The 14,252-nt window shown below is 49.5% G+C and overlaps 1 protein-coding gene across 5 annotated transcripts in view; it reads right to left on the bottom strand.

The window, feature by feature from the left end:
* RASAL1 (RAS protein activator like 1) overlaps nt 1-14,252 on the bottom strand; it is a 258,927-nt gene that overhangs the window by 178,570 nt on the left and 66,105 nt on the right. For 4 of the 5 annotated variants that reach the window (XR_003943755.1, XM_030217946.1, XM_030217943.1 and 1 more), the window contains exons 5-6: nt 13,596-13,725; nt 9,188-9,269 (exon numbers count right to left, since the gene is read on the bottom strand). Coding sequence is in view for 4 of the 5 variants with exons in the window: in XM_030217946.1 (XP_030073806.1) it covers nt 9,188-9,269; nt 13,596-13,725 (212 nt within the window). In the remaining variant the exon portion in view is untranslated. The remainder of the gene's footprint in view (nt 1-9,187; nt 9,270-13,595; nt 13,726-14,252) is intronic. The other variant, XM_030217945.1, reaches the window with a different exon arrangement.

Here is a 14,252-nt window from a genome sequence, read left to right as displayed (position 1 = left end):
TCTTTCATGTGCACACCAGAGTGTTCTAAGTTTCAGCTTCCATTCCTTCCTTGCCTACAGTGATGTGGCTCAAATCCAGACAGAGACTGAGGGAGCTGACCAGAATTTTCTTTTATGTGCCATTAAATTCTTGCGGGGACGGGTGGGGACGGGTTGTGATGGGTTAAATTTTTGCGGGGACGGGTGGGGATGGGTAAGATTCCAGTGGGGATGGGTGGGGATGGGTGAGATTCTAGCAGGGACGGGCGGGGATGGGTAAGATTTTTGTCCCCGTGCAACTCTCTAGTTCCTGCCCAGTTAAACCCTGCCGAGCAACCTGGCATAAGATATTCAGCGAGAATTGACTGGTTAGGTTAAGGCCGGGTTGGGGGTGGAATGAATACTTACCCGGTTAGTGACGATCTTCAGTCCACTAGCCGGTTAAGTAACCAAATACGTCACTAATGTTCCTTAATCACATGTAATCGAATATCACTTTGTAATCCCTCTTGCGAATTGTAAGCCACATTAAACCGAAACTTGTTTTTGGATAATTGTGGGATATAAGATTGTATAAATAAATAAATAAATAACGTTTTAGGACAGCAAAACATCTGTCCTAACTATGAGCTAAAGTTAACCGGACAGCTGTCTGAATATCGCCCAGTGTCCGGTCAAACTCCAGGTGACCGCTGATACCCGGATATCCAAATCAGAGAGCTGCACGTACCCCAACACTGAATGTGCAGGGTCAGTTCAGCCCATGGCTGCGAGCAGCTCAGACGCCGCTTACCACTGCGGACTAAATATCGGGCAGACAGTCTCCACTTAATCTCTGGCCTTCCCTTCACAGCCAAAGAGCCTCTGAAATTCTCTTACCATCTCTGCCTTCACTACTTCCCCTGAGAAAGAGTTTGGTGCATCCCACACCATTTCTGTGGAGAAATTCTTTTCATGTCACACCGAAGTCTGTGCCCCTCTGAGCACCACATCTCATGACCTCTTGTTTTGAATTTCCTTTTCACTATAAAATGTTTGCTTTCTTCCACATTACTTGTACTTGAGCCTGTGAAGGCAGAGGAGATACATACACATCCTGCACGTTGGCATCCATTTTCACGCTGCAGTAACTAACCAAGTGGTTAAGATGAATTCAATTAGATAAAGGTGAACTGAAAGGCAAAGAGCAGAAATGACTCATATTTACTAAACAATTGACTTTACGGGAGTGATGATAGAAAGTTTTTTCTCTAATTAAGGTCCACTGTGACTTCCTTTTTGTGTTATAATAGATCATGCATTCACATAGCCTGGCATGTCCTATCTTGCATTATCCCTGTCACACCCAACCTTTTTTGTTGATTCAACTTTAGAACATTGTTTGCTGTCATTATCAGAGAGGGAAGTTCCTGGGGTGGGGGGGGGGGGGGGCAGAGAACATGAGACAGTGGTATGGGATAACTAACTCAAGGTCTAATGCAGAAAGTTTCCTGTGTGGTTACTATGTGTTTAACTCAGTACTAGCACGGGATAGCAATGCAGAAAGGGCTTTAAATCGTGCAGAAAACCTTACTGCAACTGCATTTAAATGCACTTGTTATCCTGCAACATGCAAATTAAAAAAAAAAGAAGAAGCTTTGCCTGCATGACTACTGCTCTGCTTCAGCTTCCAGCCCTGATTCCAGCTTCCAGCCCTGGTTCCAGCTTCCAGCTCTGCTTCAGCTTCTAGCTCTGTTTCAGCTTCTAGCTCTGGTTCCAGCTTCAAGCCCTGATTCCAGCTTCCAGCTCTGCTTCCAGCTTCCAGCTCTGCTTCAGCTTCTAGCTCTGGTTCCAGCTTCCAGCTCTGCTTCAGCTTCAAGCCCTGGTTCCAGCTTCCAGCCCTGATTCCAGCTTCCAGCTCTGCTTCAGCTTCCAGCTCTGCTTCAGCTTCAAGCCCTGGTTCCAGCTTCCAGCCCTGATTCCAGCTTCCAGCTCTGCTTCCAGCTTCCAGCTCTGCTTCAGCTTCCAGCCCTGGTTCCAGCTTCCAGCTCTGCTTCAGCTTCTAGCTCTGTTTCAGCTTCTGGTTCCAGCTTCAAGCCCTGATTCCAGCTTCCAGCTCTGCTTCCAGCTTCCAGCTCTGCTTCAGCTTCTAGCTCTGGTTCCAGCTTCCAGCTCTGCTTCAGCTTCAAGCCCTGGTTCCAGCTTCCAGCCCTGATTCCAGCTTCCAGCTCTGCTTCAGCTTCCAGCTCTGCTTCAGCTTCAAGCCCTGGTTCCAGCTTCCAGCCCTGATTCCAGCTTCCAGCTCTGCTTCAGCTTCCAGCTCTGCTTCAGCTTCAAGCCCTGGTTCCAGCTTCAAGCCCTGGTTCCAGCTTCCAGCTCTGCTTCCAGCTCTGCTTCAGCTTCTAGCTCTGGTTCCAGCTTCCAGCTCTGCTTCAGCTTCAAGCCCTGGTTCCAGCTTCCAGCCCTGATTCCAGCTTCCAGCTCTGCTTCAGCTTCCAGCTCTGCTTCAGCTTCAAGCCCTGGTTCCAGCTTCCAGCCCTGATTCCAGCTTCCAGCTCTGCTTCCAGCTTCCAGCTCTGCTTCAGCTTCCAGCCCTGGTTCCAGCTTCCAGCTCTGCTTCAGCTTCTAGCTCTGTTTCAGCTTATATATAAGTACATAAGTACATAAGTAGTGCCATACTGGGAAAGACCAAAGGTCCATCTAGCCCAGCATCCTGTCACCGACAGTGGCCAATCCAGGTCAAGGGCACCTGGCACGCTCCCCAAACGTAAAAACATTCCAGACAAGTTATACCTAAAAATGCGGAATTTTTCCAAGTCCATTTAATAGCGGTCTATGGACTTGTCCTTTAGGAATCTATCTAACCCCTTTTTAAACTCCGTCAAGCTAACCGCCCGTACCACGTTCTCCGGCAACGAATTCCAGAGTCTAATTACACGTTGGATGAAGAAAAATTTTCTCCGATTCGTTTTAAATTTACCACACTGTAGCTTCAACTCATGCCCTCTAGTCCTAGTATTTTTGGATAGCGTGAACAGTCGCTTCACATCCACCCGATCCATTCCACTCATTATTTTATACACTTCTATCATATCTCCCCTCAGCCGTCTCTTCTCCAAGCTGAAAAGCCCTAGCCTTCTCAGCCTCTCTTCATAGGAAAGTCGTCCCATCCCCACTATCATTTTCGTCGCCCTTCGCTGTACCTTTTCCAATTCTACTATATCTTTTTTGAGATACGGAGACCAGTACTGAACACAATACTCCAGGTGCGGTCACACCATGGAGCGATACAACGGCATTATAACATCCGCACACCTGGACTCCATACCCTTCCTAATAACACCCAACATTCTATTCGCTTTCCTAGCCGCAGCAGCACACTGAGCAGAAGGTTTCAGCGTATCATCGACGACGACACCCAGATCCCTTTCTTGATCCGTAACTCCTAACGCGGAACCTTGCAAGACGTAGCTATAATTCGGGTTCCTCTTACCCACATGCATCACTTTGCACTTGTCAACATTGAACTTCATCTGCCACTTGCATGCCCATTCTCCCAGTCTCGCAAGGTCCTCCTGTAATCGTTCACATTCCTCCTGCGACTTGACGACCCTGAATAATTTTGTGTCATCGGCGAATTTAATTACCTCACTAGTTATTCCCATCTCTAGGTCATTTATAAATACATTAAAAAGCAACGGACCCAGCACAGACCCCTGCGGGACCCCACTAACTACCCTCCTCCACTGAGAATACTGGCCACGCAATCCTACTCTCTGCTTCCTATCTTTCAACCAGTTCTTAATCCATAATAATACCCTACCTCCGATTCCATGACTCAGCAATTTCTTCAGGAGTCTTTCGTGCGGCACTTTGTCAAACGCCTTCTGAAAATCCAGATATACAATATCAACCGGCTCCCCATTGTCCACATGTTTGCTTCAAGCCCTGATTCCAGCTTCCAGCTCTGCTTCCAGCTTCCAGCTCTGCTTCAGCTTCTAGCTCTGGTTCCAGCTTCCAGCTCTGCTTCAGCTTCAAGCCCTGGTTCCAGCTTCCAGCCCTGATTCCAGCTTCCAGCTCTGCTTCAGCTTCCAGCTCTGCTTCAGCTTCAAGCCCTGGTTCCAGCTTCCAGCCCTGATTCCAGCTTCCAGCTCTGCTTCAGCTTCAAGCCCTGGTTCCAGCTTCAAGCCCTGGTTCCAGCTTCCAGCTCTGCTTCCAGCTCTGCTTCAGCTTCTAGCTCTGGTTCCAGCTTCCAGCTCTGCTTCAGCTTCAAGCCCTGGTTCCAGCTTCCAGCCCTGATTCCAGCTTCCAGCTCTGCTTCAGCTTCCAGCTCTGCTTCAGCTTCAAGCCCTGGTTCCAGCTTCCAGCCCTGATTCCAGCTTCCAGCTCTGCTTCAGCTTCCAGCTCTGCTTCAGCTTCAAGCCCTGGTTCCAGCTTCCAGCCCTGATTCCAGCTTCCAGCTCTGCCTCCAGCTTCCAGCTCTGCTTCAGCTTCTAGCTCTGGTTCCAGCTTCCAGCTCTGCTTCAGCTTCAAGCCCTGGTTCCAGCTTCCAGCCCTGATTCCAGCTTCCAGCTCTGCTTCCAGCTTCCAGCTCTGCTTCAGCTTCCAGCCCTGATTCCAGCTTCCAGCCCTGGTTCCAGCTTCTAGCTCTGTTTCAGCTTCTAGCTCTGGTTCCAGCTTCAAGCCCTGGTTCCAGCTTCCAGCTCTGCTTGCAGCTTCCAGCTCTGCTTCAGCTTCTAGCTCTGGTTCCAGCTTCTAGCTCTGGTTCCAGCTTCCAGCTCTGCTTCAGCTTCAAGCCCTGGTTCCAGCTTCCAGCCTTGATTCCAGCTTCCAGCTCTGCTTCAGCTTCCAGCTCTGCTTCAGCTTCAAGCCCTGGTTCCAGCTTCCAGCCCTGATTCCAGCTTCCAGCTCTGCTTCAGCTTCTAGCTCTGGTTCCAGCTTCCAGCTCTGCTTCAGCTTCCAGCCCTGATTCCAGCTTCCAGCCCTGGTTCCAGCTTCCAGCTCTGCTTCAGCTTCCAGCCCTGGTTCCAGCTTCCAGCCCTGATTCCAGCTTCCAGCTCTGCTTCAGCTTCAAGCCCTGGTTCCAGCTTCCAGCCCTGATTCCAGCTTCCAGCTCTGGTTCCAGCTTCCAGCTCTGGTTCCAGCTTCCAGCTCTACTTCAGCTTCTAGCTCTGTTTCAGCTTCTAGCTCTGGTTCCAGCTTCAAGCCCTGGTTCCAGCTTCCAGCCCTGGTTCCAGCTTCCAGCCCTGCTTCAGCTTCTAGCTCTGCTTCAGCTTCTAGCTCTGGTTCCAGCTTCCAGCTCTGCTTCAGCTTCTAGCCCTGGTTCCAGCTTCCAGCCCTGGTTCCAGCTTCCAGCTCTGCTTCAGCTTCTAGCTCTGTTTCAGCTTCTAGCTCTGGTTCCAGCTTCCAGCTCTGGTTTCAGCTTACAGCCCTGGTTCCAGCTTCCAGCCCTGATTCCAGCTTCCAGCTCTGCTTCAGCTTCAAGCTCTGGTTCCAGCTTCCAGCCCTGATTCCAGCTTCCAGCTCTGCTTCCAGCTTCCAGCTCTGCTTCAGCTTCTAGCTCTGGTTCCAGCTCTGCTTCAGCTTCCAGCCCTGGTTCCAGCTTCCAGCTCTGCTTCAGCTTCTAGCTCTGGTTCCAGCTTCAAGCCCTGGTTTCAGCTTCCAGCTCTGCTTCAGCTTCAAGCCCTGGTTCCAGCTTCCAGCCCTGGTTCCAGCTTCCAGCCCTGCTTCAGCTTCTAGCTCTGCTTCAGCTTGAAGCCCTGGTTCCAGCTTCCAGCCCTGGTTCCAGCTTCCAGCTCTGCTTCAGCTTCCAGCTCTGTTTCAGCTTCTAGCTCTGGTTCCAGCTTCCAGCCCTGGTTCCAGCTTCCAGCTCTGCTTCCAGCAGTGGCGTTCCTAGGGGGGCTGACACCCGGGGCGGACTGGTGCAGCGCCCCCCGGATGCAGCGCGACCCCCCCCCCCCCCCGGCAAAAGGACACCCCCCGCAAAAAAAACCCTGCCCGGGTGCATGCCACTGGGGGGGGGGGTGCCGCATGCGCCTGTCTGTCATTCGTTCCATGCTCCCTCTGCCACGGAACAGGAAGTAACCTATTCTGGGGCAAAGGGAGCATGGAACGAACGACAGACAGGCGCGCGCAGCACCCCCCCCCAGTGACGTGCACCTGGGGCGGACCGCCCCCACTGCCCCCCCCTAGGAACGCCACTAGCTTCCAGCTTCCAGCTCTGCTTCAGCTTCCAGTCCTGGTTCCAGCTTCAGCACAGCTTCTGCTTCCATCCTGGGTCCAGTTCCAGCATAGCTCCTGCTTCCAGCTCTGGGTACAGCTTCCTGCTTTCTTTGATGCCTCTCTACTGGTCAATCCCTTCTGCAAGGACTCACCCACCACTTGCTACAGTCTGTCTGTCCCCTGGGTAGGCAGGCAGTACTGTTCCACTGCTGTCCAAGGGCACACTCATTCTAAAATGTGAAACTAGGTTGCCCTTTTTGTGAATTTTTATTTTCTCCACCTGCTTGGAAACGTAGACTTTCTGGCACAGGAACCTTTGAGAGATTTGGGGAAATCACTGGAAGAGGATGGGAGTGAAGGAGGGATTTGATATTTGGAGGATGTTCCTGGTGGCAGCAGTGAACTCCCCCCCCCCCCCCCCGCCAACCCCCCAAGTAATTTAAACTCCTGTTCTGCCCGCCAAAATTGTCTTTGGTCAGAGGTGGGAGATGATCATTCATCTCATAGCGACAGCCTGGTACCAGAACCAGAACTGGAAAAGTTGTTGCCAGGGAACCATTGCAACCCAGTATAATCCAGGTGAAGAGAGATAGACAGAGAGAGAATTTGAAATCGTTTATACCATCCAGGCTAAAATCCTGTACCACCTGAAAGGAATTGGTCACATCTCAGGCAGAGGAGGGGGGGGTGGTCATTTACATTTTCCAGCAAACCATATGCAGGCTGCAGAGTATTAAATCCTGACTGCAGTGAAGTGTCATCAAGCTGGTTGCCACAATCTCGTCAAGGTACTGGTAATCAGTGGCGATCCTAGGTCGGCTGCCACCCTCCCCCCCCCCCCCCCCCGGGTGCAGCGGTGTCCCCCCCCCCCCCCCCCCCCAGGGTGCAGCACAACACACACACCCCCGGCGCAATGACACCCCCCTTCCCGGCACATCAAGCCCCCCCCCCTCGGGTGCATTCTTGGCTGCTGGAGGGTGCAGAGAGCAGTCACGCGCCTGTCTGCTCCACTGGCTCCCTGCTCCCTCTGCCCCGGAACAGGAAGTAACCTGTTCCGGGGCAGATGGAGCAGGGAACCAGTGGAGCCGACAGGCGCACGGCTGCTCACTGCACCCCTCCAGCAGCGTGCACCCGGGGCGGCCCGCCCCCACCGGCCCGCCCTTGCTACGCTGCTGCTGGTAATAGAACTTTAAGGTGTGTTATATGGGACCAGTAAGTAACATTACTAAAAGTATTTTTCTGTACTGGAGAGAAGAAGCCGAGACTGATGTAAATCAGGGGCGTAGCCAGACACCCCAACTTTGAATGGCCCTGGGCCCAAGATGGGTGGGCAGAAGAGCCCCGCCCCATCGCACAGGTGATTTGGTCTCTCCTTCTCTCGCCTGCATGCCATATGGTCTCTCAAAAATCCCCCTTCTCCTGCACACCTTTTAAATAGCAGATTTTCACTGGCAGTAAGCAGCAACTAATACACAGTAATCATGTTGGCCCCACATCCTTCCCACTGATGCAGAATCCTGTTTCTGCATAGGCGGGAATAAGTCAGAGGGGAGGGCTTTGGGGCTGGTGTGAGCAGTATGTATGAATCAGTCGCTGCTTCCTGCAGGCGAAGATCTGCTATTTATAAGGTATGCAGGAGGGACAGTTGTTGGGAGTTTTCAGCTTGGGAATCTCTGCCAGCCACATCATAGGTGTGCTGCTACTGGTGGGCCTGATCTCAAAGTGGGAGGGCCTGGGCCCACCCAAGCCCACAACTTGGCTACGCACCCTGTATATGAAATGAGGGTTATATCTTTACTTCATCAATTAGAGCTAAAGTAAAGCTTTGCTTTGGTTCAAGTTGGGAACTGGTGTGGGTTAAAGTTATTCATAGAGCATTAAGTCTGGTATTGTGTACCCTTTTGTCCCCACCATCCTGGGCACTGCCTAGGCAGCCACCTAGAGTACATCAACAAGGGAGTTACGGCACTTGAGGTGTTATGAGGTGCAGAAGTGGTGGTTCAACAGCACCGAAGAAAAAAGAAGGGGGTTCACACCTTCCACAAATCCGACAAAGGAAAACAAATGCAGAGTGGAAGAAAATCCAATCCAAGAAACCAGTCAAAACTCACGGAATGAGAACTCCAAATAGACTTTATTAGGACCCTACACGGTCCGTGTTTCGGCTATAAAGCCTTCATCAGGGGTCGATATGCTGATGTTCTAATGTTCTATTGAGCATATGATATTACTGGAGCACTGAAAATAACACAAAGTCAAAATCAGAGATAGAGATGGTAGTAACTGTCGATCACTGCGAACTAATACAACTCCAAAGTTTGCAGTGATCGCCAGTTACTACTATCTCTATCTCTGATTTTGACTTTGTGTTATTTTCAGTGCTCCAGTAGCATCATATGCTCAATAGACCATCAGCATATCGACCCCTGATGAAGGCTTTATAGCCGAAACACGGACCGTGTAGGGTCCTAATAAAGTCTATTTGGAGTCCTCATTCCGTGAGTTCTGACTGGTTTCTTGGATTGGATATGCTCAATAGAACATCAGCATATCGACCCCTGATGAAGGCTTCATAGCCGAAACACGGACCGTGTAGGGTCCTAATAAAGTCTATTTGGAGTTCTCATTCCGTGAGTTCTGACTGGCTTCTTGGATTGGATTTTCTTCCACTCTGCATTTGTTTTCCTGGTTCAACAGCACCTCCAGTAGTTGGAAAGTAAGGCCAATGCTGGGCAGATTTCTATGACCCTGTGTCTCAAAAATGACAAAAAGACAGGTCAGGATGGGCAAGAGGGAGCTTCAACAGCAAATCCAGTAGTTAAACGTAAGACCAGTGCCAGGCAAGCTTCTAAGCTGACTACCCTGTTTGTGAAACCAGTGTTTAATCATGAAGTGGCAGGTGCAGCTCTGGTCACCACATTCAGGTCTTTATCTCCCATCATTTACCACGTTACTAGATATCCAGGGGCATGCAACTTTCAGACGTTGAACATGATTAGCCACTTACCGATGTCTCCAGAGTCTGATTGTTACAGAAGACTCGTGTGAAAGGATCTGACGTGCCAGAGATATCCCGTGGAGCAAGGTCTCTAGTGAGAAAGTGAGAAAGCAGGAAGGGAACACACCTGAATGCCTGTCCTGTAAAGCAGCATCATCAAAGCTCTCTCTGCAATGTCATCCACATGCCTGTCACTCCCCCCTCCACCCCCCCAATGCTATGTCACGTCACTAAACATGCATCCTCTGAGGATACCTCGCAGGTCCAATTTCCTGCATTACCCCAGGGCCAAAACTCAGCAGTCCAATGACACATTCCAGTGTCCCTTTCCCTATGTGTCCTTCTGTCTGTCCTACCCTTATCCCTTATTGGTCCTGTCTGTCTGTCCTGATTTAGATTGTAAGCTCTTTTGAGCAGGGACTGTCTTTTCTTCATGTTCAATTGTGAAGCGCAGCGTACAACTGGTAGCGCTATAGAAATGATTTATAGTATAGTATAGTGTTATCAACTGGGCACCATCCTTCAGCATCAATCTACCCAATCTAATTAATGTGACTTGAGGCCCTCCCCCCCCCCCCCCCCCCATTGGCCTGAATTGGCTGAACTGTACAGGGGACGGGCGGATAAGTCTGTAAGCAAAGCTTGGGTGAAGCCAGAGGGTATCTGATTAGTGGTCTGAATATTCTCGCTATGTCGTATCGCAGCTGTCCCCAGGGCCATTGCAAGACTTGCCATTTTGGATGAGCCCAGAGTTAACCTGGATGGGACCTTCCCAACCCACCCCAGTACATAAAATACAGTTTTTTTTTTTAACCTTCCCCTCTGCCCCTGCATCCGTCTCTCCCTCTCTCTTCCCTTTGGGTTGCCATGGCTCCCCCCCTCCCCCACGAATATGCAGCCACTTGACAAGCCAGATCTTGCTCTGTCTTAGTTCTGCCTTCTTCTCTCTCCTGCCATCTCTTGAGTTTGCTTAGCTATCAGGTGCAAAGAGCAGAAGGAGAGGGATTTCCCTGAGAAATGATGTTAGATTGAGCTCACTTAGATTTCAGGGAGTGAAACCTGGTTCAAGTTGAGGAAGCCGAAAATATTCGGGGATAGGAGACAGTCTTCAGACCAGGGAGGTCCAAAATACCCAAGCACACTTTTTTCTCTCCTCCTCTCCTCAAGCCTGTCATGCAAACTCTTGTTGGTTAGTTTTGGAAGAAGATAGTTTAAGGAAGCCAAGAGATCTTTTAGGTTTGATAACTCAGAACTTCCGGTTCTTCCACATCTTGAAGATCACATTCCCTCTATTCACTTCAATACCATCACCCTCATGGATCTGGGAGATTTCATCTTTCGACCCGAAAAATCAAAAGCGTATCTTCAGCAGATTGGAAGATTTGGCCATTTTTACTCTCTCTCTCTTTTCTTCAAACATTCCCCGACATCAAGGATTCTCAGATGGATTCGGGACTTTGGAGATGGGCTGAGACAATCCTGGTTTTACTCCCACTCTCTGCCCCCATCCCCATTCCCTTCTCTATTACTTTTGGACCCGTTTGAGTCAGAACCCAGATAGATGATGGCGATGTTGCATCATTGGATCAGGAAGCCGGACTCAAAAACTCTGCGGTCAACAGTGGCTCAGTAGAAACAGTCACTGTGACCCCGACATCTCCATATCTCTGATTTTCTCGTACGGTTTTGCTTTTGCCTCTCCCACCCCCTCGTTTCAGATGACCACCTTGTTGCTAAGGAGACCGGCCTTGTTGCTAGGATACCCCAATGCCTTCTGCCTCGTGATGACAGCTGATAAAATTTTGCTGTTTTGTTGGAGGGCTTAAAAATCACAGTGTAATGAGTTCGTTGAGTTTGTGTGTGAGAGACATAAATGCTGCAGGGCCTATGATACAGCCGCATGTAACCACCACACACGCACACAACAGACGCACACTCTGAAACCTCACAGTTCTGAAGACGACACATAACACCCAGATGATCTAAAACGCAGCTGCAACCGCCACCACCGCCGCTACACATCCCACCACTAAAAGTCTTCTTTTGGCCCAATGGTTTACTCCCTGCTCCTTTCAGAGGTGTAATCATACTCAATATTTTGGATGGGCCCTTCCACACCCCCTCCCCCCCCCCCCAAATATTTCCCAGAGATATTTTTTTAAATACAGATTTTAAAAATACCCCGCATCTCCCCTCCTCTTCTCCGTGGCGTCCCGGCATCTGAACCCCGTCCTTTCCCGGTGTACCATACAGGCATCCTCGGCGCCTGTAATGATTCATTCTCGCTGCTTGCGCTGGCCCTGCAGGCTTTCCATCTGCCACATACCATTGTCCCACCCTCACTGATGTCACTGCCTGTGTCCTGTCCGACGGGACGCGGCAGATGGAAGCCTGTGGGGCTGGGGCAAGCAGCGAGAATGAATTGCCCCAGGCACCAAAGATGCCTATATGGTACACCGGGGAAGGATGGGGTTCAGAGACAGAAATGCCGATGCTGGGATGCCGCGGCGGAAAGAGAGGAGAGAGCAGTGTGGTGCTGCCGCTGGGTGGGTCTGAGCCACGAATGGGTGGGCCTGTGCCCACCCAGGCCCACCCGTAGCTACACCACTGGCACCTTTAGATCTGGTATCTGTTGGGTTACAGAACCGCAGGTCTTCACTGCAGTTACCCATCATTTTCCTTATCTTCCCTCAAATTATTCGCAAGCCAGTTCAACGACAATCTTTAGCCATGAGTCACAGAGCACAGCTCTTCACCAGGACACAACGTGGAGCCCAAGTCTGGCAATAACATCCATTGATTTCAAAATTTCTCTTCTATCTATTCGCTGTACCAGGCAGAACATAGAAACGTCAGAAACATTAAAACAAATTAAACAATTACGAAATATCACAAAACAATGACAAGACGACAAAACCAGTTAATGAAACACCTAAAATCCAAGGCTACGTTTAACATCATGGCAACAATCGCTTGACGTTCCTTGCATGAAAAGGAAAGCTTGCAGTGCCTTCCGAAATGCTGACATTTCTTCCTCTGGGTGCACATCCTAAGAAAATGAGTTCCAAAATTTCGGGCCAGCCACAGAACATGTTCTGGCCTGAGAGTCCACATACTGACAGCTCTTCATGGAGGGTCCTTCTAATAAATATTGATCAGCAGATTGCAATGACTGAGTAGGCATACAAAGAAAATGCCAGCTCCAAATATTTAGGAGCCACGCCCCTTACTGCCTTGAAAATCAGGAGACCAATCTTACGTATCCTAACAGCCAATATAAGACTGGAAAGCCTGGAGTAATATGTTCTGTCAGAGGGCTGCCCATCAACTCACAAGACAGGCTGCAGCATTCAGCACAAACTGTAGAGCTCTTACGAATAAGTTGGGAACTCGTTGAACAGCGAGTTGCAATAGTCAAGGCATCTTTCATCTCACTCATTTCAGAAACATGACAGATACAAGTTGCGTAGCATACAGATCACAAATAAACATTCTTCACATTAATCTCAACAGATGTCCATCCTCTAGAAAAGAGTGGGCCAACCTGCACGCGGAAGGACATAGGATTGATTCCCGGTGAAGGTCTTTGGATCCCAGTTTGGCTGGGGGTTGCGATGCTACAGAAATAGTGTTAACAGCCATATATAGGAGAGAATACCAGTTGTCTTGTGATATGATGACACCTAGTGGCCAGATTTAGGGCCCATGACTGCAGGGTTCTGAAAGGAGCCCTCACCCAAGGACCTGGCCCATGTCTAACCCTACGACGACTAGAGGAGTAAAACAAATTGTAAAAGAGTTACTGCAAATGAAGGCTCAGGACATTACATCCCAGTCCTGGTTGGGAGTAAACTGGAAGTCTAAAGCTGCAGGAGGAAACGATTGGGTCATATTCAAATCTTGAGGGAGAAATAGCAAGTAAACACAAAGGAACAGAGAGTAGTTATGACTTGCTCATGGCTCCATGCTAAGTGTGGTACAAATGGAATGCAAATCTAGGAAGTATGCTCTGTATCTGATGTTTGCCTTCTTCCAAGGCATCCTGCACACACCAATGATTTGAATATTGAAGATTTGGGTTAGAGGCCTCGTACGTGTACATGGAAGGGTTGACATTTAGCTTGGTTGGCCCTGGTCTACAAGGGTGATAACTCAGTCTGTATGTTTTCTATCCTTTCCACACCACAAACCCACGACCTGTATTTTCTTGGCAAGCTTTCACATGATTCGTTCACATCTGAACTCAAAGGGAAGTCTGAGAGTTGACATTTAGCGTGGTTGGCCCTGGTCTACAAGGGTGATAACCGTCTGTTTGTTCTCTATCCTTTCCACATCACCATAGCTAAGACGTGAGTTCCTTGGCAAGCTTTCACACGATTCTTTCATACCTGAACCCATGAGGAAGACTCCCTCCTACCTGGCTTCGAGGACATGACAATGTAACATTCTTCTCTGCTGATTGTCCACAACATGCAACTCCAAATAGATCTCTCCTTGTACCTCCTCATCAGGGTCCACTCGGGTCAAGTTTATCCAGCTGTCAATACCTAGAAATACACACAGAAGCCCATGACTGTAGCTTCTCTGGCTATGAATCACCAAAGATAGGGTTAACTACCAAGGAGAGCTGATGTTGATGCCAGCTGGGACTTCAGTGGTGTGGGATTTGTCACAGTTATACACTGCCAACGCCAATTGAGATCTATGTGATGTGATTTATTTGGGGACGTTACACTGTTTATAGAGGTTCCACCTGTTCTTAACCTACCCACTCACTATTTCTCAAGTGTGCAATATGGATGGTAACGTGACAGTAGCCCATTTGCTTTGGTGCTAGAAGCGATAGCCTTGTAACTAAGCAAGCTCCTAGCTCCAACATGGGCCAGAGAAGTTCTGCTCTGTTATGTGCTATTTTTCTGGAAGTAAAGTCCTCAATAACCTTGACAAGCTCTATGGTCCATCATGAGAAAATGGCAGATTATTTACAGTATATTAACCTGCTGAAAGCGTCAATTTTAATATGAAGAATTCATCACCTCTAAGACCAGCTCCATCCTTTAACATCAGGAGTCCA

This window comes from Microcaecilia unicolor, chromosome 11 (genome assembly GCF_901765095.1).
Source record: "Microcaecilia unicolor chromosome 11, aMicUni1.1, whole genome shotgun sequence".
NCBI classification, from domain to species: Eukaryota; Metazoa; Chordata; class Amphibia; order Gymnophiona; family Siphonopidae; genus Microcaecilia; species Microcaecilia unicolor.
This window is presented reverse-complemented; position numbering and strand designations above follow the sequence as displayed.